This window comes from Citrus sinensis, chromosome 9 (genome assembly GCF_022201045.2).
Source record: "Citrus sinensis cultivar Valencia sweet orange chromosome 9, DVS_A1.0, whole genome shotgun sequence".
NCBI classification, from domain to species: Eukaryota; Viridiplantae; Streptophyta; class Magnoliopsida; order Sapindales; family Rutaceae; genus Citrus; species Citrus sinensis.
In genome coordinates this window covers 17,623,368-17,648,232 of record NC_068564.1, presented here as the reverse complement: position 1 = coordinate 17,648,232, position 24,865 = coordinate 17,623,368, and the positions used below count along the sequence as shown (strand labels likewise).

The following is a 24,865-nucleotide window of genomic DNA, read 5'->3' as shown; positions in this document are numbered from 1 at the left end:
GCAAGTATCTCAGCATAATAAGCAGTATGATGACCAAAGCCCTCCAAGATGAAAGCCATGAGCGTCCCTAAAGATAGTCAGAGAAGCAGAATCCCCGAAACTACTTTTCAAAAGACCATCAGCATTCACCTTAATCAACTAGCGTGAGGTGGACTCCAATTCATCTCATGAAAATTTTTAGAGCACGGGCATAGTTAGCAGCCACAATGAGAGAGCATAAAATCTCTCTAATTCAAATGATCAAATCCATATTCATTTCAACTATAAAATATTTTACATTCACTAAAGTTTCAAAGCTGTCATACGAATAGTAATAAATAATCAGAAACAGACTAGGAAAAAAAAATGACTTGGCTGATTTATTTGCATACCATGGTTGGTCAAGCTTCTGGACTCTCATCTAAGCATAAAATGGCAGCCTCCATAATCCATATCAGCTTGTCCATAACACTAGGGGATGGAGTTAGAAGTCGAGGATCCAAAATTTGATTAACGTCTATGATCATATTGGAAAATGAAGAAAAGTTAATGGAAAAAAAATCTCTTGGATGATTTCCCTTGATCACTTCGAATACTAACACTCCAAAACTATACACATCGTATTTTTCAGTAGCCCTCATTGTGTAGGCAATCTCTGCAAGTTGACAGACAATAATATCATAAAGTGTAGCATCAATAACTAATTAATAATTGTTTATCTCAAATAAGCAAATAATATATGCTTGGGCAAAGCCAGACGATGGCAAGGTGGAACTAGACTTTCTTTGCATTTTGCTTTCTAATTTTTTCTCCACATAAGATGTTTAAAAATAAAACTGTATTTCACAAAATATACTTGCATAGTATTTCACAAAATATACTAGCATATTAATCTTTTACTAAAAAGAAAGGAAAAAGGATAGTGATACCTTCTGTGATTTTGATTATAGAGTGGCCGTAAAGACCTTCTTATTTTCATAAATGGTTATGCAAATCTCTCTTTAGGATGTATAATCTTGTTTTGTGTTTTGTGCAACCAATTTTGAAAAATAATGGGGTTTTCATGACTATTTTGTCAAACCACGAGACGTTAATATTTTTCCCTCAAGAAATATATACAAGAGCTGGAAAACACATACCTGAAGCAGCATATCCAAATGTGCCTGCAAATTCAGTCCAGTTGGACGAATGTGGCCCGACAAACTTGGCAATTCCAAAATCTGAAACATGGGCTTCAAAATTTGAATCAAGCAACACATTCTTACTTGATATGTCTCGATGAATAATCGATGGGAGACAATCATGATGCAAGTAGGACAAAGCATTAGCTACTCCTTTACTCACATTTATTCTCCGATTCCAGCCCAATTCTTTTGCTGTTACATCATCACCAAGGATTCTAGCCAAGCTACCCCTATCAAGATATTCACAAACTAAAAATGAGTGCGGGCCATTAGAACAAAATCCATGAAATTTTACAATATTTCGATGTCGTATCTCTTTCAATGCCAAAACTTCATTCAAGAATTCATCGTGATCAGCCATATTACCGGAAACCAACTGCGAGTTGAATTTTTTAACTGCTACGATATCCCCAGAGGGTAACTCAGCTTTATACACACTTCCTTGTCCACCTTTTCCAATGCAAAACTTCTCATCAAAATCATCTGTAGCTTTAATGATTTCTTCGTGCATAATTTTCCCGTCAAAATTTAATACCGAAAGCAATCTCAAACGATTCATAGAGTTACTCTGTTCTTCTTGTGAGACCTTCTTCCTTTGTTGAAAAAAGAAGAAGAATCCAGTCAAACCAGTCAAAAGCACAACCATTCCTAGGATAGCGAACACAATTACGACCCATTTCTTTTTCAAAGTTTGTTTGTGAGACGTGAAAGCATCACAAGATGGCAACGCCTCAAAATTGCCACACAATCCTTTATTCCCTTCCATCAAACCGTCTTTGAACGCTGTGCTATTAGGAATTGGTCCCTGTAACTCATTATAGGATATGTCAATGCATGACAAGCTGCGCATTTCTTCAGAACATCTTGGAATGAAATCAGAGAGGTTATTGTGGGAGAGATTAAGCTTCTCCAGACTTTCCATATTACATACTTGAGGTGGTATTTCTTCTTGGAGAATGTTATGACTCAAATCTAACTCTGAAAGATGAATCAACTTCTCAAATTCAGTTGGAATTTTATGGCTCAATTGATTGTTGCTCAGATTCAAGTAGTGCAGCTTCAACAAGTTGCCTATACTTTTTGGAATCGAGCTACTCAATTTGTTTGCAGACAAGTCGAGGTATTCAAGTTTAGTTAATGAGCCAAATTCTAGAGGCACACCTCCAGAGAGTTGATTTAAATTTAGAATTAGTTTGTTTAGAGAAGATAACATTTCCAATTGCACTGGAATTTTACCAACAATGTGATTTGAAGAAAGGTCAAGAACTTGTAATTTGGGTGAGTTTCCAATGTCAGGCGGTATGCTTCCAGAAATATTATTCACGAAAACAATAAAAGTACTTAATTTTGGAAAGTTTCTCCAATTAAATGAAATTTCACCACAAAAATTATTGTTGCTGAGATCTAGGAAAGTTAGGTTTGGATGATCACCAAAAGCTTCAAACATTTTTCCAGAGAGATTGTTTTGGTTAAGAAGTACTCTTTCTACGCTTGTCAAATTTCTGAAACTTTTAGGGATTGGACCAGAAAAATGGTTTCCACACATGCTTAACAAAAGTAACCCGGTGAGATTACCAATTGAATGAGGAATAACCCCACTAAGAAGATTTGTGCATAGCTCTAATTCAGAAAGAGACTTCAAGTATCCTATTTCCTTAGGAACAAAACTGTAAAGCCCATTGTTATAAAGGTATAAAATTCTTAAAGAACTAAGATTACCAATTGAAGGAGGAATAAAACCATTAAGTTGATTTATGTGTAGTCCTAATGCTGAAAGAGACTTCAAGTTTCCTAGACTGGGAGGAATAGAACCAGAGAGCGAATTATTAAATAGAGACATCATAGTCAAGCTGCTTAAGTTACCTAAAGAAAGAGGGATTGAACCACTAAGTTGATTTTCACTTAAGTCTAGTTGGAGAAGAGACTTCAATTTTCCTATAATCGAAGGAATAGAACCAGAAAGTGAATTCTTATGAAGATACAATACGGCCAAGTTGCTTAAGTTACCTAAAGAAAAAGGGGTTGAGCCATTAAAATGATTTTTGCTCAAGTCCATAATGGAAAGAGATTTTAAATTTCCTAAAGCCAAAGGAATGGAGTCAAAAAGAGAATTATTATTAAGATAAAAATTAGTCAAGTTGCTCAAGTTACCCAAAGAAGAAGGAATAGAACCATGCAAATTGTTATGACACAAGGCAAGCTTATCAATAAGACTTAACTGACCTATTTCTAGTGGAATTGTTCCATGCAACTGATTCATGTCAAGGTAAAGCCTCCTCAACTGATTTAGTTTGCCAATTTCTGGTGGTATTAGCCCAGATAATTGATTACTGCCAAGATCAAGATACTGAAGCTTGGAGAGGTTTCCGATTTGAAGGGGGATGTTTCCGAAGAAAAAATTGAAGCTTAGGTTAAGATTCGCAAGATGAGGAAATGATGAGAATGAAAAATCATCAAACGTACCGTTTAAACCCAAAGTGCTCAGGTTTATACTGATGACTCTGCTTCCTGCATGGTTACAAGAAATTCCAAACCAAGAACATGGGCTTATTTTGGTTGCATTAGCAGGATAAAGAGTCCACGATGACAACAAAGAGGAGTTAAGGTTTTGATTTTGAAGGCTTGTTTTCCATTTAAGAAGAGCATACGCTTCTTCACTAGAATCAGAAGTAACATTATGTGAAAACTTTAGCAAAAGAAATAGGATCAGAATATTGAAGATTGGCAACCCCATGTTGTTTATGTTATTGTCTTTTGCATGCATATCATGAACGAGAACTTCGACGTATATATACACTCACACCAGCAGCCAAGACTCCAAGAAGACTCTTAATTCTTTAATATGAGTTTAACGTAGCAATAGTTTTCTAAATTTTTGACGAGAAAAATGCTGGAAAGAAGAAATACATTTAAGTCGAGAACACCTGTCTCTAGAATATTTCCAACACTGCATGAGAAAATTTCCAACAACTTGGGACCAAGTAATTTATCGAATGACTAACTTTAGCATGTTGGTTCCAAGTTAAATTTCTAAGATAATATCTTATGCATTAATTTAAATTTATAAGAGAATAATCCTACTTAGACAGAAAAGTTAAACAGAAAGAAAGCAAAGTTATTAATTTTTACACCATACGGACAAAGGAGAAAAAGATAATAACACCGTATGGTGTTATAGTTTTTCATGTCTTCCTTGTGTATCTTTAACAATTTTTCTTTGCAAGATAATTCTTTCTTTATGTTCTCAATTCTCATGTATTTTTTCTATCCTTTCCAGAATTTATTCTTTCTTTATTTTAGTGCTTTGCATATACATGTTGAAGGGTAAAGTTCATTACTTCCCTCCTAACTAGGTGTATTTTTTATTTTTTTTAACTAATAAACTCCTCTCATACCGTCGAGTGTCGTCAAAAAAAAATTATAAGATAACATGCTCTGGAAAAATCTTTGTTGTTTTACATAGGCACCACTTAGTGACAAATATTTCTGGAAATATATTCAACTGGCTAGGTTCCGACTCTCAGAAGGATGATTAAGAAAATCATAAGCTCCAGAAATACAGGCAGATCCAAAGGCATTGATTTACGTGTAGGCTGTGGCATTGAATAAAAATATTTTTCTCCGTCAAGTTTTAGTCTAGCTTAATTAATCTCTATCAAAACTGAGGAAAAGGGGAATAGTCCACAACGTTATTAGTACGAGTACGACAGTGATATATTCGGAAATTTTTGTTCTAAATTTATTTAATTTTGAAAATAAGAAGAACTCATCTGGATACACACCATGACCAATCAATGAAGATTGCACATCCACTTTCTTGTCAAGCCTTATAAGAAGGATTGAGCAAGAAATTAATTTACCACGTCTTATAACCTTAACCTGGATCAAACCAATAATTAAGTTTAGATGATATATGTCTATTTACTTTTTATAAATTGTTGTTAATATTCATAGACTTTATAGTCAATGATGATCATTTTCAATTTGGAGTACGGCTTCGTTTAGTAATAAAACTTATTTAAGTAGAGTTTTTATGAGTCGAGCTTTTGCTGACAAGAAATTTAGTTGATTGGTTGGTTTTCGATGAGAGATTTTATAAAAAATTGTAAAATTACTTCAATAAACAAGTATTCTAAAGTTATGTTATGAAATGAATGAAATAAGATAGTGAAATAATTTAAAAGCATTTTAGATAATTTAAATTTAAAAAGAAAACTCTACAATCTCTACTCTCAAAAGTATAAAATTTGAGTTTTCACCAATCAAGACAAAATAATTTATTTAATCACCAAAAGTTCTACTTAAAAACACAGCCAAACAATGTAAAAAAATTTTAAAGAATTTTTAAGAATAAAATAAGTATTTTTAATCATTAAATAAGTCATACCAAACAAAAAGTAAGACACGTCTTAGGTTGGCATTGCTCTTTGCTCTTGACATTCATGGCGTTCTAGTCAGTGGTTTGTTTTTTTCCAATATAGAGCACTTATTCCTATCATTCATGGACTTTTTGCTCTCTTCTTTGGAATATCCATGTAAAATAATTCAATATACGGTATGACTTATTGAATTATCAAACTATTAGGGGACTTGTAATTGGAAATCCCTTTGGGGGACCAGATTTGCTCAAAGTTTTTTTTTTCTCATTAGAGGAAATAACTGTTTGATTGAGAAAGGAAATTCCGAATGGAAATTAATTATAGGTTGAAAGCCAAGTTCTCAGAAATGTGCCGAAAGAATTGGAATAAAAGTTAAAGTTGAATGAGAATCAAACACCAGGTCGTAGTTCTAATACAAATTATACAATGTATATTTGTGTGTTATTGGAAAATAAATAATATTTATAATCTTATTTGTCCCAAGTGCAGTGATGCATCTTATTTATGTATTGATTTTTTAAAAAATTATGATTAATAATTATTGAATAAAAATATATTGATAATTTAATTTTAACCGTGTATTGAGAGCCTGTATTTTTGCTTAACGTTAAACAAACACCTACTGCTAATCATAGTAATTTATTTTAATTAATTTTTTCTCCAAAGAGAGTCTTTAACGTAGCTGGCTTCTAATTTCTATAGCTTCCACAGGCTACCAAATCAACAATAAAAATTAACTAGTAGTTGCCTTTGATGTGATGTTGAGAACGAAAAAATCATAGATGTGAAACGCAGCGTTTTAGGGTTGATTTTGATTGCTTGATAGGGATGGCAATGGTATTCGGAAACTCGTCCAAACCTATCTACCAAAACCCATTCACTGTGAATAATTTTGTGGGTTGTGGACGGATTTGGTATTACAAATTAAAATCCGCAGTAAGTTAACCAAATATCTAGTGCAGCTTTTTCAAAAATATTTTTAATTTAATTTTAATTGAAAAAATTTAAATCTAAAAATATATTAAAGTAAATAATGTGAAGTGCAAATGTGAAGTTGCAACGTGCATAAGTCCTAATAGGCTTTAACTAAATACATGGATTATTATATACTTATTATAATTTTGTATAGACTATTATTCTTCAATCTTTTTTCTTCTTTTTTGTTTTAAGTAATGAGGGTGGGCAAAACCTAAATAGTTTCTTATTTTTCTCTTTTACTCCCCCAAGGATCGAACATGGGTGGTTCTTGCTGTTACCAACCTGACCATGCCCTTGAGGGCTTCTTCAACTTAATGTATGGATTATTTCATTACTGTAATTTTTTTTTTCGGATTAGTATTTAAAAATTATTATTCTTTAGAAAATATTAATCTTAATTATTATTGTATGAATTGTGTTGGATGGGTGCTAATGGCAATGAATGAAATGAAGATATTCTCTTAGATCTTGTGTTGAATAATAATATGAAATGATAATTGTTATTTTTAGATACTAGTTTGTGGTTTTTTTTTTTATGGATTCGTGTATTTTATATTTAAAATTGAGCATTTGTGTTGCATTGATGCTAAAATTTTAATTTTCCATTTACATTGGTTGAATTTAGAATTGAGTATGTTATGTAGAATTTTAAGTCATTATTATAAATTTACATATCAAACATTTGTGAATTTAAATATGAAAACCCGTAAAATATCTATCGCGTAGCATTGCTAGTTTGGTAATTGTTAAAACCTGCAGTGGGTGAGTTTTCTTAAAAACTAAAACCTCAGTGGGTTGCCGATGATTTTGCTAATTTAAATTTATGTGGGTTTGGATTTGATAATGACAAACTTGCTGAGAGCGGTTTCCATTGCCATCCCTATACTTGAAAGTCACAGGAATGACATCATTAAGCTAGAGGGACCTTAAGTTAGCTCTTTGATGTCATCTTGGTATGTGAGGATTAAATGTGATTTAAGACACAAGAATGGTATCACATTGCATAGGGATGGCAAAATACGAGTTCAAATTTGGGTTTGCAATGCCAGAAACGATCCAAATATATTTTTTAGATACCTAGACCGGGCTTAAAAAGGTCGGCATTGGGTTGGATTTTTTAATCACCATTTTTATGCCCAGATTTTATATTTTATAATATTATAATGTATATTTTTTTAATTTTTTTAATTTCATAATTTTTTAATTTATTTTAATAAAATATGAACTTTAAATGTTTAAAATTTTACATATATGTAATATATGGATCAAATAAATATAATTATTTAAAATAACATATATTTTATAAATTTTTTAATAAAATTTGGGTTCTGGGTCGGATTTCAAGCTTATTAAAAGATGCTCGAGTTGGGTCGGATGATACCCGGGCAGCCAAAGGCGGACCTACACGTGGGCTAGACCGGGCTATAGCCCGGCCTAGTCCAGTAAAAATCATTTATACCCCTTACTTTTTTATCAATTTAGTAAACTAATAGAGTTTTTATTTTATATTCAAATATGTCCCTAACTCAATTACCCTTATGTCTTCATCAATTTAGTATACACAACAGAATTTTTATTTTATATTCAAATATGTCCCAAACTCAATTACCCTTATATTTTCATCAATTTAGTATAACAATAGAACTTTTATTTTATAATCAAATATGTCCCTAACTCAATTATCTAGGGGTGGGCACGGTTCGGTTCGGTTCGGTTCGGTTTGAAATTAAGTAGAACCGATTTAAATCGGTTATTTTATAAAAAGAACCGAATAAGAACCGAACTCAATAAGAACCAAACTCAAACGGTTCTTTTCGGATCGGTTCGGTTTTTTTGGTTCTGGGCCTATTGGGCCTATTTTTAATTTTTAATTTTTTAGCCCATTGGGCCTCATGAATGTAATAATTTTTTTCAACAATTAATTTATCCTAATTTTATTACAAATATTAACAATAAATACAAAGTATTCAAAACACATTTTATCACTAATAGCTTACTAACTATTAATAAGATACTCCCAAAATATGAAATATTAAAATTTCAAAATACATAACCAAACTCCAATACTCCATCTATATAAACATAATCATAATATTATAAAGAGAAATAACACATGTTTGATTTGAATAAAATCATGTCTGATTTGAATAAAATTATTAACACATGTTTGATTTGAATAAAATCAAAAAATAATTCGGTTTTTCGGTTCGGTTTTTCGGTTCAGTTAAGTGAACCGAATACCGAACCGACATTTCGGTTTTTTTTACAAACGGTATATTCGGTTTTTTTAAAAAATAAAAACCGAACCAAATTAAAAAAAAACCGTCGGTTCGGTTCGGTTTTTTTAACACTACGGTTTTTTTGCCCACCCCTACAATTATCCTTATGTTTTCATCAATTTCATATAACGATAGAGTTTTTATTTTAGTTACAAATATGTCCCTAATTCAATTATATTATTTTCAATTGAAATTAGTGACTTATTTTATAAAATGATTAAATTATATATTTATTGAATAGATTGAAAACATTAGGGAGCTAAAATTTTATTACTGCTTTAATTTATTTTAAAAAACTTCTAATTGAAAAAAATATGTCAATATAATGTAACATCGTCAATAATATTAAACATACTTACAGAAACAACATATAATATCAATTATCTATATTTTCATAAAAATTTTATGTGAATTTTCAGATTTTATTTATTAATTATATTAACTAAGAGGACAAGTTGGAAAATAAAATTTGAGTATTTAAGGAGTTTTTGATAGAAGAATCATCAACATCTAGTTCTTTAAAGGGAGATAGAGCACCTCACGAAGAAACAACTGCACCTAAACATCTTTTTTGCTGAATTTAGTTTAGTTTATTATTGAAACTTTTGACCAATAATACTTTTACAATTTGAAAGGATGAATAAAATTTAATTGTTTAATTTATTAAGTCTGGTAATTTAGTACTTCACTTCAAATATAAAAGTTTTACTTGCAATTTTTAATTGATTGTAATTACATGTATTGATATATTTTAATTTGAAATTCTTAATTGATTTTTTAATCCTTATATAATTACATGTTATTATATGTTGCAATGTTAGATTCTATAATTGAAAAATAGTGTTTTCATATTTGAGTTGCCTTTTGTTTTCTACTATTTTTTATAATTATTTTTGTTTATAGTATATATTTAGAGGGATAAGGTTATTGGTGTTCCTCCTTATTTAATGTATTTATTTCTACATATAAATTTTTATGTTTGCTTAAAAATATAAATTTTAAAATTTAGCCCGGGGTAATATTAAGTCCTGGATCCGCCCCTGCGGGCAGCATCACTTGGATCCAGACTAGGCGAGTACTTTTTACACCCCTAATATTGTAGGTTAAAGCTCATTGGTTTGCTTTACCATTTTCAGATTTCATTTTAAAATGTAGAAGAATGAGTAAAATCTAAATTGATTTTAGTCTTTATCTCTCTTAAAATTTGACCTCAAGTTGTCGTCTAAAATAAAATTACTTGAACATTTGATCAACCCTTGAGAACTCATTCTCTTCAACTAATTAAAATGATAACTATCAACTATTAAAGATATAATTGAAAATGCTTTTAACATGTTAAATTGCTTGTGTTAGTTACAGTGATTAATTGCAAATGGACTGGATGAAAATCACTTGACGATAAGATGAAAAACAACATGCATTTTGAGTACAATTTTTGCAGATTAAAAAGAGCACTTTAAATACTTCAAAAAGCACTTCACGTGCGAGCGTATGTTGTAAATATGAGCAATTTAAGAGATCTAAACGTCGTTCTCTCTTTAGTGTTTTTTTTTTGAGAAGATTCTCTCCTCAGTTAAATCAAGTAATGAAATAGCCTTAACCCAAAAAGAGAAAAAAAAAAGAAAGATAATGATGGTTGATTTTGTAGAAATAGGCTTATGGGCCCTATCACATAGCAGCCCAAAGTTTAATTCAGAAACCAAAGTAGAGAGGCCCAATATTGTGCCATTACCCACTCTTATTGAAGAAACTTTTCAGATGAGCTGCGTCTGTAACTGCCTTGTTGATGAAGAAAACGTGAGCAATTGGATTTTTGAGGACAAGCTCTTGATGGTTAGTTGCAGGGCGGCATAATTTTTATAAAGAACCTAAGCGTGATTTTCCTTTAAAATTAATTACACAAGTAATTATCAGAAGAAGAAAGGGCCGTCCTCAGCCACTATTACAACACTGGCTATAAATTTAATATTAGACCAATTGCATATAGCCACGTGTCGCCCTCAGCTCAAACAAATCAGTCTCCGTGCGAGGATGTCTGTCCAGTCCTGAAAAGATACCAAAACAAACGTTGATTCTTCATATACCTTCATGCGCTTTACCAAGAGATAACTCTACCTTCATCACAATTTTGGCTTTCATGCGGTAGCAAATTAGTAATTCTACAATTCCTCTGAGGCTAAAAACGTAACTAAGGTGTTCTTCTGTTGCTACAAAGAGTGTGGTTTCATGTTCATATTTTGGTGAGACCTCTCTTTGTGTCTGTTCACAAAACAAAAATGACTGCTTTGAAGTCGGCTTTGATCGCCAAAAAAATGGAAGCTTTTGTGCTCATTTTGATGCTTGTTTTGTTGCCATTAGTCCACTCCTCCAGTAGGCACGCAAATGTTAACATTTTGCAGCAGTCGCTGCATTAGCATACCCCCTTAATCCCTTGCAAATTCTTTCCAAATATGGTATTGATATTAAGCTAATGTGAACAATATTTTAACACCCTATAATTCCATGTTACAAACATACCTTAGGGGAATAATGTGTGTAACGAGTGCAAGGCACTTGATAGCCACAAGAAACTCGAAAATGTATTAAAAGTATCAAACATTATTATGGTCACTACAACAAAGAAGACTTTTTGCGGCTGAAAATAATCCCCGTAAATAAATAGTTTTGGCTGCAAATAACCCTTTTGCGGCTGAAAATTATGTATTTGCGCCAAATATTGGTGGTTGCAATAAGTGGCCTCGCAAAAAGTCCCAGCCTTTTTGCAACCAATTTGTACCCCTGCAAAAATAATTTGCGGGGAACTTTGCAGCCATAATATTTCCCCGCAAATAAATTCAAGACACTCTTACATTTTGCTACCACTTTTTACAGCCAATATTTTCCCGCAAATCTTACATTTTGCTACCACTTTTTATAGCCACTATTTTCCCCGCAAATAACCTCGCAAGCATTTTTATTCCCAAATTGATTCCACTACAAATTTTGTAAGCTTACTTTTCATTTCACTAATTCAATTATTTTTATTGTATTTAGTAATTATAGTAAACACAATTTATTGAAAATATATCAATTAACTATTTTTGTATCAAACATAATATTTTCTGTATAGTATCAACTCTAAAAATCCACCAAAGACTAATATATTGCACCAAGTACATCAACCAATCTTATTACAAGTATCATCTCCAAAAAGACATGAAATACCGACATCATATCTAAAAAGAATAATGGGCTTTTACAATTCAACTCAAACCTCTATTAGGTAAAGCACCACCACTATGTAGCAGCAGAACAATCCACTGGAATGTAATTCATTAATCTTGAAAGACAGAAAAATAAAAGAAAAGATTACAAACTAAACAAACAACTGATCATAACATATTGAATCACATTGTTACAACTAACAACAACAAACAAATCCATACACAAGTCAATTTTCCAACACTTCCAAATCAATTTTCAAACTAAATTCCATTATTAAAATGCCACAACACATTAACAACTGATGATCTTAAAGAGAAAGCAACAGCTGAAGTACTATAGAATAAAAATGCAAAAAATAGTTGATTTGAAGAGTAACAAGGTTAGCTGTATAAGTTAACTGACTTGCAAACCTAAGTACGTCATCAACGACCCTCCAATATTGGGGAATCAACTTGAACATCTGTCCCAAAAGTTGCATGATAATCATGATGTGCACTGGAAGCATCCGTAACCTATTACATCAATAAATACAAACTATTATAAATAATAGATTCAAATAAACTTAACTAAATTATCAAAATATGTAATACATGTTCACTTCTAACCAAATTGATTTGACATCCACATTTATAAGATTGGAAGTGAGTCTGAATCAATCGAAGCTCTTAATAGAGTTAATCATACTTCAACCTCAATTCATTTATCACAACCCCGTATTCTTTTTGTACCTCCATACGTATCTCATCACGTATTCTACTCTCATTAATGTTGTTACTCCTTGAAGAACTTGTTTGCATGCGCTCCCGTCCATGCGCATCAAGCCCCAACACATCATTAAATATATCCTCTCTAATAGACTAGTTTGTTGATCCTCAGATATCTTAAAAAGACGTTCATTGAATTGACTCTACATAATTAATACAATCCACAGAAAGATAATTACAAAGCACAGTAATAACAAGTTTCTTTTATCATAAAAATTTAATGACAGGTATATATTAACTAAAATAATATACTTACAATAATATTTGCACTCTCTTTGTCTCGTATAGTTCCATCTTTTTTAGTTCGAGTCTTGATATATAAGCTGAATCTATCAGTTTTCTCTCCTCTTTTTCTCATCTGAATAATAATACCAACAGATCATGTTTTTTTTTTTCAAAAAGTGCTTCAAATCAGTACATGGGTTAGCAACAAATTTAACTCAACATATCCATATTGATGGAAGGACAAATTCATTGATCTAATTGATTAATAAAGCATTAAAAAAAAACCTCAAGTTTACACATGAATGTCAGTAAAAGAAAGCTGATTAATCCATTTGATTGATAAATATTTACCTCATCTCGCACTTGAGCAAATGACATGCGGCCAGTCACATGAAGTTGTCTTTGTTTCTTACGATTATTCTTACTTATCTCAGACAATGCCTACATGATTTATTCATCTTCATTGTTCATGGAAGCAAAAGCCATTACATTATTATGAACTAATGTGACATAGACATACCTTTGATTTTTCAGTGCTCCAATAAGCAACTAATATCCTCAATTGTTCTGCAACAACTCGAGATGGGGTAACTATTAGTAGTTGCTTATCATTGACAAATGGAGTGTACCATTTTGCCTTCACTCGAGCTTTCCAATCTGTCCATCTTTCTCCAACTTTCCTCAAGCAATGTGGCTTATACTCTTGTGGTGCATCCGTATTATCTTGTTAAGCAATACATTGTTAAAAACATTAACAAAATAAATCAAATTGATAAGTGGATTTTATACCTTAACTTCAGTCCAGATGTATTCTAATATATCATCCGGCATATCACTCCAACGTAAATAAGTAAGAGGAACTTTTTGTGCATTTTTTGCTATGACTCCAAGTTGGGAGTTAAATTTACTCGCATTTTGACCAATTGGCTTCCATTCACTATCAAATTCTAGGTGAAGTATTTTCCCAGTTCCCCATTCAAGAGCACCACGAGCACATCCTCGACCTTGTGTAATTGAGCTTCCACAAAGAAAAATTAAAAAAAATCATAAGTTAATAATAGTAATATTATTACTGTGAAATGAAACACTTAAATAAACACTCACTACCTCATTTTCAAATATTTTTAATTTAATTAACTCAAATGAATAATATACTATTTTGAATAACACTAATATTTAGTAGTTGATCCATTTGATTGAGATGTATTTTCTGTTAGGAAATTGGTGGGTAAAGCAGGACCGCAGCTAAAATAAAATTAGAAATAAAATAAAGAACAAGCACAATAGAGGACACCAGAAATTACGTGGTTCGGCTTTTAGCCTACATCCACGGGCGAAGACAGAAGGAAATATTTTACTAGTGAAAAGGAGTTACAAGTATTGTAGTATTTTTGCTCACTACCCAAAACCCCAATACACCTAAACTCTCAAATTACTAAAATAAGAGCTTATAAATGCAAGCTTTTAAACTCTCTCTCAACTCCCTAAATTGCTCTCTCAAGATTGGATGCATAAACTCTTCATCTGCACTTCTATTTATAGCAAACTAGTGGCCAAGAAAATCAAAGCCGTGTTCACCAAATTCTTCATCAAAACCGTGTGCATCAAATTCAATCTTCAAACTTGTTGCAAGCTGACCATTCTTGTTAAAGCTTCTAGATGCAGCCATGCCAAACACTTCTAGATGCAGTCACGCCAAACACTTCTAGATGCAGCCAACTTTGACATTCTCCCACTTGGAGATTAAATTGAAAAACAATCAATCTCCACACCATCCTTTCTGCTTCGCCATAAACATGTTGCCTACGTTTCTGCTAGGCCACAAGAGGATCTACTCCAGACAAACTTATCAGTATTTATCGGCTTGGTTAAAACATCTGCTAGGTTCTCTTTAGTATGGATTTTCTGCAAATCCACACTTCCATCTTCCACTACTTCTCGAACGAAGTGATACTGAACTCCTATGTGCTTTGTCCTGGAATGAAAAGCTGGATTCCTTGCAATGTGCAAGGCACTCTGACTGTCACAAAACACAGGAATTTTCTGTTGTTTGTGCCCGAGCTCCTCCAATAATCTTTGTATCCAGATAGCTTCCTTGCAAGCTTGTGTAGCTGCCATGTATTCTGCTTCTGTTGTAGATAAAGCCACAACAGTTTGCAGTTTCGAAACCCAGCTTACAGCTGCTCCCGCAAGTGTAAACACATAACCAGTAGTGGATTTCCTTTTATCAAGGTCTCCTGCAAAATCTGAATCCACATAACCTCTGACAGTAAACTCTAATCCTCCATAACATAATGCAACATCTGAGGTTCCTCTGATGTATCTCAGAATCCTCTTCACAGTTATCCAATGCTCTCCACCTGGATTCGCCATGTATCGATTGACTGCTCCCACTGCTTGTGCAATGTCCGGTCTTGTACATATCATAACGAACATTAAACTTCCCACTGCTGATGCATACGGTACTCGAGACATCTCCTTCCTCTCTGCTTCATTACTAGGACACATACTTGAGGATAATTTGAAATTAACAGGAAGTAGGGTAGAAATTGACTTACAATCTTGCATGTTGAAGCGTCGCAAGATTTTCTTCAAGTAATTCTTCTGTGAGAGTCAAATCTTCCTGTTATTTCTGTCTCGGTGAATTTGCATCCCTAGAATCTTGTTTGCTGGTCCCAAGTCCTTCATTTCAAACTCCCTAGCCAACTGTGCCTTCAATTCTTGGATTCGATCTTTGTTGGGACCTGCTACCAACATGTCATCCACATACAACAGTAAAATGATGAAATCATTATCTTCAAACCTCTTGTAATATGTAAAATGATCTGAACTGAGTCTGTTGTATCCAAGGCTCATGATGAAGGAATCAAATCTCTTATACCAACACCTCGGTGCCTGTTTGAGACCGTATAGAGATTTGTTCAACCTGCAAACCAAGTTCTCATTTCCTTTTTCTGCAAAACCTTCTGGTTGGAGCATATATATTTCTTCTTCAAGTTCTCCATGAAGAAATGCAGTTTTCACATCCAACTGCTCAAGATGTAAGTCAAATGTAGCACACATCGCCAAGACTACTCTGACTGTTGTGAGTCAAACCACCGGAGAAAATATCTCGTTGAAGTCAATACCTTCTTTTTGAGCATATCCTTTCACCACCAATCTCGCACGATACCGCTCCACTTGATCATTGCCATCACGTTTGATCTTGTAGACCCATTTGTTTCCAATGGCTTTTCTTCCGTGTGGTAGTGGTACAAGTTCCCATGTCTTGTTCTTGTGTAAAGCTTCAATTTCTTCTTGCATTGCTGTCATCCACAAAGCAACATCTGAGCTGTTTAAAGCTTCATGGAAAGTTGAAGGCTCTCCATCCTCTGTTAGAAGACAGTATGCAACGTTGATCTTTGTAACATACTCCGAGTGCCACGCCGGCGGTCGTCTCTCACGAGTTGACCGACGAACTTCTGGAGCCTCAGACTCGACTAGTTCTTGTTCTTCGTGCTCTGGTGCTGCTTCCGAAGAATCTAAATCTTCTGGATTATTTTCTACATATACCGGCACAATCTCTGACTTTTCTTTTACAGTGCCATCATCTCCATCTTTCATTTGCAGTTGATTTTCTACAAAAATAACATCTCTGCTGATGACGATCTTGTGGGCAGTGGGGTCCCACAGACGATACCCCTTTACTCCATCAGCATACCCCAAGAAGATACATCTTTTAGATTTTGGAACCAGCTTTGTTCTTTCTTGGGCATTGTACATCACGTACACAGGACATCCAAATGCATGTAGGTAGGAATAATCAGTTGGCTTTCCAGTCCATATCTCCATCGCCGTCTTCAACCCAATAACTGTAGATGGCGACCGATTTACTATATAACAGGCAGTTTTGGCTGCTTCTGCCCAGAATGAATTGGGTAGACCAGCAGTCCTCAACATAGCTCTTATTCTTTCTGTAAGAGTTCTGTTCATCTGCTCCGCCACTCCGTTTTGTTGAGGAGTGTATGCCACTGTGAACTGCCTCTGAATACCTTCTTGCTTACAGAAAGCAAGAAACTCGCCGTCTGTATACTCTCCACCATTATCTGTCCTCAAGCACTTGATCTTTTTAGTAGATTCAAGTTCCACCCGCGCTTTGTATTCTTTAAACACAGGAAATACATCTGACTTTTACTTAATTAGATACACCCAACATCTTCTAGAATAATCATCAATAAAAGTCACCATGTACTTTACACCTCCCATGGATATATCTGGCGATTCCCAAACATCAAAATGAATCAAGTCTAGAATGCATTTACTTCTAGCAATAGATCTACTGAATTTTAATCTATGCTGCTTACTTGTAACACAATGCTCGCAAAATGGTAAACTTACCGATTTGAGCCCCGGAAGCAATTTTCGCTCAGAGAGAATCTTCAAGCCTTGTTCTGACATGTGGCCAAGTTTGAGATGCCACATCATCGTTGACTCTTCTCCATTTGATGCGACACACGCATCAGCCTCCTGTAGTGTTTCTCCTTTAAGCATGAATAGATTAGCACCGATCTTTTCTGCCTTCATCAATACAAGCGCTCCTTTAATGATCTTCATAATTCCATTCTCCACATGAGTTTTACACCCATGATTGTCTATTTGTCCCAAAGACAATAGATTTTTCTTCAGGCCGTTGACATGTCGTACCTCCCCAAATGTGCGAATTGTACCATCAAACATTTTTATTTTGATAGTACCAATACCAGCGATCTCCAAGGCATGATCGTTACCCATATATACAGATCCTCCTGAGATAGGTTCATATGTGTGGAACCATTCTCTCCTAGAGGTCATGTGCCAGGTAGCTCCTGAGTCTATAAGCCAGACATCAGAAAGTCATTTTCTGCCTTCTGAAACAGTTGTTGCCTCACTGTAGAGAATTTCGCCATCATCCGAGGTACTTGCTACACACCCCTGAGCATTTGATGACTCAGGTTCTTTGCCATCTCTTCTCTTCTGGTTACTCCAACATTCTTTCTTGACGTGCCCTTTCTTGCCACAGTTGTAGCATTTAACATTCTTCTTACTTCTGGATTTTGATCTACCTTGATTTTGACTCCCACTGGGGCCACGTTCCGTTGATATCCCTCTCGTCACCGATAGCGCCTCCGCTTGCTGCGAACTTGCTTGTCTGTTTTCCTTATTTTTCCGCCAGTTCTCCTCATTTAATACGGAGGCTGCAACATCGTCGAAAACTAGACTCTCCACTGGATTGTTGTTCGTCAGGTTGATGATGAGTTGATCATACGAATCTGGTAGACTTTGAAGTAGAAGCTCTGCATGTTCATTTTCCTCTATATTATGACCCAACGTTGTGAGTTGTGAAAATAGAGTCTTCAATGTGTTAATGTGATCGGTCACCATTGTAGATTCTGCCATTCGAAGAGTATAGAGTTTTCTCTTCAAGAAGATTTTGTTGTGTAGTGACTTGGCCTCATACAATTTTGTGAGAGTATCCCATATTTCCTTCGCCGTATTTTTCTCTGCCACACTAGATAATACTCCATCCGCAAGTGCCAAGTGTAGATCAGAAATGACGTTACCGTCTACCTCGTTCCACTTGTCATCAGTTATCTCCATGGACCTTTCTCCAATTGCTGCCAAACAATTATTTTTCCTCAATACAGCTTTCATCTTCATTTTCCACAACGAAAAATTATTTCCGTTTCATACTTTGCCGCCATTTTGTTGATAAATATTGCACACAAGCTAGTATACCACCTTGAATAATTGTGAGTATGTGTGAGAATGCACACCAGAAAAGTTCCCAGGAAAGACTGGAGGGGTCACAATGGTCCCACTTAAAACCCAGACTCCTTAAGCTCTTATCGCCTTTATAACAGAACTTTCCTAGACATGTACAAACCACAGTTGCTTTTCTCACACTACTATTCCCTGCTTTGCACCGAAAAATTCTTGGATCGCTACCACCGTTTCACGTGAATAGTACTGTATACGTGAATAGTACCGTATACGTGAACAGTACCGTATATGTGAATAGTATCGTATACGTGTACAATGCCGTATACGTGAATAGTACCCCTTACATGAACAGTTCCCGACTCTAAAAATACAACCAATAGCTTTGATACCACTGTTAGGAAATTGGTGAGTGAAGCAGGACCGCAGCTAAAATGAAATTAGAAATAAAATAAAGAACAAGCACAATAGAGGACACCAGAAATTACGTGGTTCGGCTTTTAGCCTACATCCACGGGCGAAGACAGAAGGAAATATTTTACTAGTGAAAAGGAGTTACAAGTATTGTAGTATTTTAGCTCACTACCCAAAACCCCAATACACCCAAACTCTCAAATTACTAAAATAAGAGCTTATAAATGCAAGCTCTTAAACTCTCTCTCAACTCCCTAAATTGCTCTCTCAAGATTGGATGCATAAACTCTTCATCTGCACTTCTATTTATAGCAAACTAGTGGCCAAGAAAATCAAAGCCGTGTTCACCAAATTCTTCATCAAAACCGTGTGCATCAAATTCAATCTTCAAACTTGTTGCAAGCTGACCATTCTTGTCAAAGCTTCTAGATGCAGCCATGCCAAACACTTCTAGATGCAGTCATGCCAAACACTTCTAGATGCAGCCAACTTTGACATTTCCCTGGGTTTTACTAGAAGATGTTCCTTTACGATGTTGAGATGATTCTGTCTGACACCGAGCCTCTAATTCTTGATGAACAACCACCTCTATAGAAATGCCTCTTGCCTTCTTTGGTGCCATAATAAAACTGCAATTGACAGATTTACTGGACCATATACATAATAAAATAAGCATGCAAGTCAAAATATTGATTTTTCACATCATTATCAAGAATATTGATAAGCATCCAATACCATATACATAATAATATTTAAACTCAGTAAAACATATCCAAGTCAATCATCACTTTTTAATTTAAAATTAAAACTAAATAAGTCTTTTCAATGTTTACATTATTGTTTAAAAAAAGGAAACATAAAATGAACAAGAAAACAATCATGTTAATCACACTTTTCCATGTCCACATCATCATCAAGAATATTTGTATCTACGGTTGTTCCATCCACCCCTTCTCGAACTCAGTTAACATCTTTACTGGAACTCAGTTAACATCTTTATCATTCATATATATAGTGTCATTAAACTGTTGATGCAGATGTAACTCTACTTGAGGAACTATCTTCGGAATAGCAGAAGAATCTTTGGAGTACATGTCAAAGAAGTCTCTGACCGTCATCTTAAGAACAACATGCCAATTAGGACCAATAGGGTCTTGCACATAGCAAACTTGTTCTGCCTGTGAAGCAAAAATGAAAGGTTCATTACCTATTTGATTATCCTTGTACAACAAGTGATTAAAATTCATCATTGGGAACTTCAAATGATCTTGTTTCTTTCCAACTTGGTTATTAACCCAGTCACACTTCAACAACACAAATTTCATGTCATTGGTATATCGAATTTCAATCACATCCGTCAACACTCCATAATATGTAACTTCGCCTAAGCGAGGGTTTTTTTCCCTTACACTTGCATAACTTACAGTATCCACTTTAGTAACAACACCAGAATTTTGGGTAGTTTTATTTTTATCAATGTTATTTGTTCGAAATTGGAAGCCATTGATGATATATCCTTTGAATCTCTGAGAAAAACGATCAGGACCATTTGCTAAAATATTGATATTTTCAAGAAAACTCACATTTGAGGATCGTCGTAAATTTTGAATCTACACAAAAAAAATTAAAAAAAAAAGATAAATCAAGCATTTGATTTCAAAAATTATGATAACTTAAGATAATTATAAACTCACGTGATTCTTAAACCATGTGTGAAATGTCTCATTATGAACTTTATTAACGTAATGACGCCTCTTACTAGGCATTTCTTGTTCAGGTAAAGTAAGATGTTGTCTGAAAAATAAACTATAATTAATAACACAAATAATATCAACTATTTCAAAAGTATTAATTATATTAATAACAAACTTATCTTACTTACTCTCGGAAGGGAGTGATAGCATCTGTGTTGACAAGCACATACCTATGTGCTTGTGTCCATGTTAACTCATCAAGAAGTACTTTAACTCATTTTCCCAATGGACGACCATTTCTATTTCCTCCATCATCATTGCGAACTGGTCGATTAGTTTTGGTTTCCACCTCATCTAGATATCTTGCACAAAAGTTCATGCATTCTTCCATCAAGTATCCTTTTGCAATTAAAGCTTCAGGATGTGCCCGATTCCGCACATAAAATTTTAGTGTTAACAGATACATACATTATGCATGCATTAAAAGACTAAATTTTTAAACATAAAGATTGTTAAACAGAAAATTAATTAAAAAATAATTGTATACCTTTCAATGGGATGCATCTATCGAAATTACATAGGTCCTGCAATAAATGTCTCTTCAGCTAAATGGACAGGCAGATGCTCCATTACATCAAAGAAGGATAATGGAAAGATCTTTCCTATATGACAAAGTGTAAGTACAATATGCTTTTGAATTTTCTCTAGATCAGATGGTGTATTCACTTTTGAACATATTTGCCTAAAGCAACTCGATAGTTCAGTCAATATTTCAACAACATTCTTGGGCAGCGCTTGACGTGCAGCAAGAGGAAGTAATTGTTGCATTAAAATATGACTATCATGACTCTTAAGACCCTTGATACTACACTCCTTCATGTTCACACGATGTGAAATATTAGATGCATAACCATCTGGAACCTTTACTTCCTTTAATACTTTGAGGAACACTTCTTTATCCTCTTTACTCATTGTAAAGCAAGCAGAACGTAAAAGTAGTTTGCTGGAATCTTTTTGTTGTTGAGGATATAGGTCTGTCCTTATGCCTAATTCTTGTAAATCACGTCGAGCTTTCAGATTATCTTTAAACTTTCCAAGAACACCTAATACTGTCCATAATACGTTATCACAAACATTCTTCTCAATATACATGACACCAAGATTATGGCGAATTAAATTATGCTCCCAATATGGTAGTTCAAAGAATATAATTTTTTCTTCCAATTTCCTTGGTTAGTCTCACCATTTTTTCTCTTTATAAGATCTTCCTTTTTATTGTCTGTGAGTACACCATCTAATTGTTTCTTCACACCAGTCCTAGAAAGCTTTGGTGGTGCATATTCTCATTCTTTAATACCATCAAAAGACATTTTATCTTCTCAAAATCTATGAGACATTGGCAAAAATCTACAGTGACCCATACAACAAAACTTTCTCCCATTTGACAACCAACGAGATCTAGTGTTCTCATTACAACAAGGACATGATGTCTTACCTTTAGTACTCCAACCCGACAAATTAACATAGGCAGGGAAGTCACTTATAGTCCACATTAATGTTGCACGTAATTTAAACATTTGATTACTTGATGCATCATAAGTTGAAACGCCTTGATGCCATAATTCTTTTAATTCATTAATCAATGGTTGTAAGAACATATCAATCTTATTACCAGGTGCTTTGGGACCATCAATAAGCATTGATAAGATAAAGAAAGGTTGCTTCATGCACATCCACGGTGGTAAGTTATAAGGCATTAAAACAACAGGCCATGTACTATGAGATACTGACATAGTTCTAAAAGGATTGAAGCCATCAGCTGCTAAACCAAGCCTAACATTTCAACTATAAGTTACAAAATTAGGATTCTTCTCATCAAATAATTTCCAAGCAGGAGAATCTGCTGGATGCCTTAAAACGCCATCATCAATGCGACTTTCTGCATGCCATTTCATAAGTGAAGCTGTTTTTGATGACATAAAAAATCTTTGTAATCTTGGAACTAATGGGAAATACCTTACTTGTTTAGCAGGTACCCTTTTCACTTGAGCGCCATTAGCACCAGCATCAAATTGTTTGTATTTAGATGTGTCACGTATACTACAACGATCAAGTTTCTCATCCTCATCTTTAAACAACATGCAATTGTTAGGGCATGCATCCCATGTCTTATATGTGAAGCCTAAATCAAAAGTAATCTTATTGGCCTCATAATATGAGTCTGGTAGTTTTACATCTTCAGGAAATGCTTCTTTAAGTAACTGTAATAATAGTGTAAATGATCTATCTGTCCAACCACACAACACTTTTATATGCAAGAGTCAAACAATAAATGATAATGCTGTGAACTTTTTGCAACACGAGTATAATGGAGATTCTTCCTCTTGAAGCAACTTTAAAAACTTAGAAGTTTCAGGATTTGGCCCTTCACCATAATCTGTTTCCATTGGATAATTCTCACTATCACTAAGATCCATATGTGGCATACCTACTGCATCATGTACCATTCAAACCATATCATAATTTATGATTAAATCATGAATAACCATATTACTATGTGTTGTATGCATGGATCTATTAAATTCTCCGTGTTTAGTCCAAATTCTATAAGTAGGCAAAAATACATCCACTATTATGTTAGCTTATATGGCTATAGATATTGATTTTGATGGTAACAAACCACATGTGTTGATTAAACAAAAATTTATGTATTATGCTTTTACAATAAGAAAATGTATTTATGGAGTTAAGTTGTTTTTCAAGTTGTGGACTAAAATGAAAGAATTTTATAAACTTTGATTTTAATAATTATTTTTTTGAATTTCAGATTTGGACCTATTTGAAAATATTTAAATATTTTGGGCCATTCTATAACTTCACATATTTTTGGTCATATCTTAATTTCAGAAAGTTTTGGGATTAATAAAGTAATATTTAGAAATTCTAAAATTGGACCTATTTGAAAACTTTCATAACGTTTTGGGCCATAATATAGTTTTATAAAGTTTTAGGGTCAAACTATAATTTTGAAAAATAATTCACAGTAGCAGTTACTGTAGCAAGTGGCTATCCAAATCCTGACAAACGGTAGACCAGATTCAGGCAGATAGTTTCTAGAACTTAAACGGCTAACCAGATTTCACAAGCGGCATACCAGATATTCAGAAATTCAAATTTTGGCTTTAACGGTAACATTAAGCGACTGACTGGAAGTCCATAAACAGTAAGCCAGTTATGACCAAAATGTGTATAACAGCTAGTTTTTGATCTAAAACTATAAAAACTCAAATCCAATTCATTTTCAAGCTCTCCAACAAGCAAAAACAAAAAGCATACAACATATTTTGAGCTCTCAATTCGCAAGTCATTATTCATCGAATCATTGCTGTTCTTCAATTTGTACATCTACTCTTTAAGAGAGTTTTTGTTGTAACTTTCGTTTCTTCATCTTAATTGTGAATGTTTAAGTGTGTGAGACACTTGAATGAAGAGATTGGGAGATAATCTCTTTGTTGTAATGGTTCATTGACACCTTGAAGTCAGTTGTAAATATTTGAAGCCTTGAAAGGCTTGTATAGTGAAATCCTCAAGCTTGGATCGCTTGAAGGCGTGGACGTAGGCGGGAATTTTGAACTAATTGCCTTCAAATTTATTAAGGCATTAGATTGGATTGTTGTGTGGCTTTGTTGGGATAATTTTTAAAATACCAATTCACCCCCTCTCTTGGGTTGCACACTTGTATTTCATTTGGTATCAGAGCGAGGTGCTCTTATTTAGACTTAACCGTCTAGAGATAAAGATCAATGGCAACTCAAAATGATTCCACATTTAGGTAAGGACACTAGACCACCTTATTTTGATGGAAACGATTACCCGTATTAGAAAACTAAGATGAGAATTTACTTACAAACTTTAGATTATGAAATTTGAGAAATCGTTAATGATAGTCCCTTCATGCCTTTGACTAAAAATGAAGTCGGAGAAGATATTCCAAAACCTTCATGGGAATGGAATGAATTGGAAAAAAGA

General features: G+C 33.9%; 2 protein-coding genes across 2 annotated transcripts; both read right to left on the bottom strand.

Moving 5' to 3' along the window:
* Positions 1–380: 380 nt before the first annotated feature.
* LOC102622238 (MDIS1-interacting receptor like kinase 2-like) lies at positions 381–3,897 on the bottom strand. Its single transcript, XM_052434040.1, has 2 exons — positions 1,119–3,897; positions 381–634 (listed from the first exon to the last, which is right to left on the bottom strand). The coding sequence occupies exons 1-2, from the start codon at positions 3,895–3,897 to the stop codon at positions 381–383; spliced, it is 3,033 nt and encodes a 1,010-aa protein (XP_052290000.1).
* A 16,228-nt stretch (positions 3,898–20,125) lies between these two features.
* Positions 20,126–23,313, bottom strand: LOC127899894 (uncharacterized). Its single transcript, XM_052434039.1, has 6 exons — positions 23,164–23,313; positions 22,853–23,097; positions 22,332–22,669; positions 21,414–21,945; positions 20,837–20,936; positions 20,126–20,752 (listed from the first exon to the last, which is right to left on the bottom strand). The coding sequence occupies exons 1-6, from the start codon at positions 23,311–23,313 to the stop codon at positions 20,126–20,128; spliced, it is 1,992 nt and encodes a 663-aa protein (XP_052289999.1).
* Between the last annotated feature and the right edge of the window lie 1,552 nt (positions 23,314–24,865).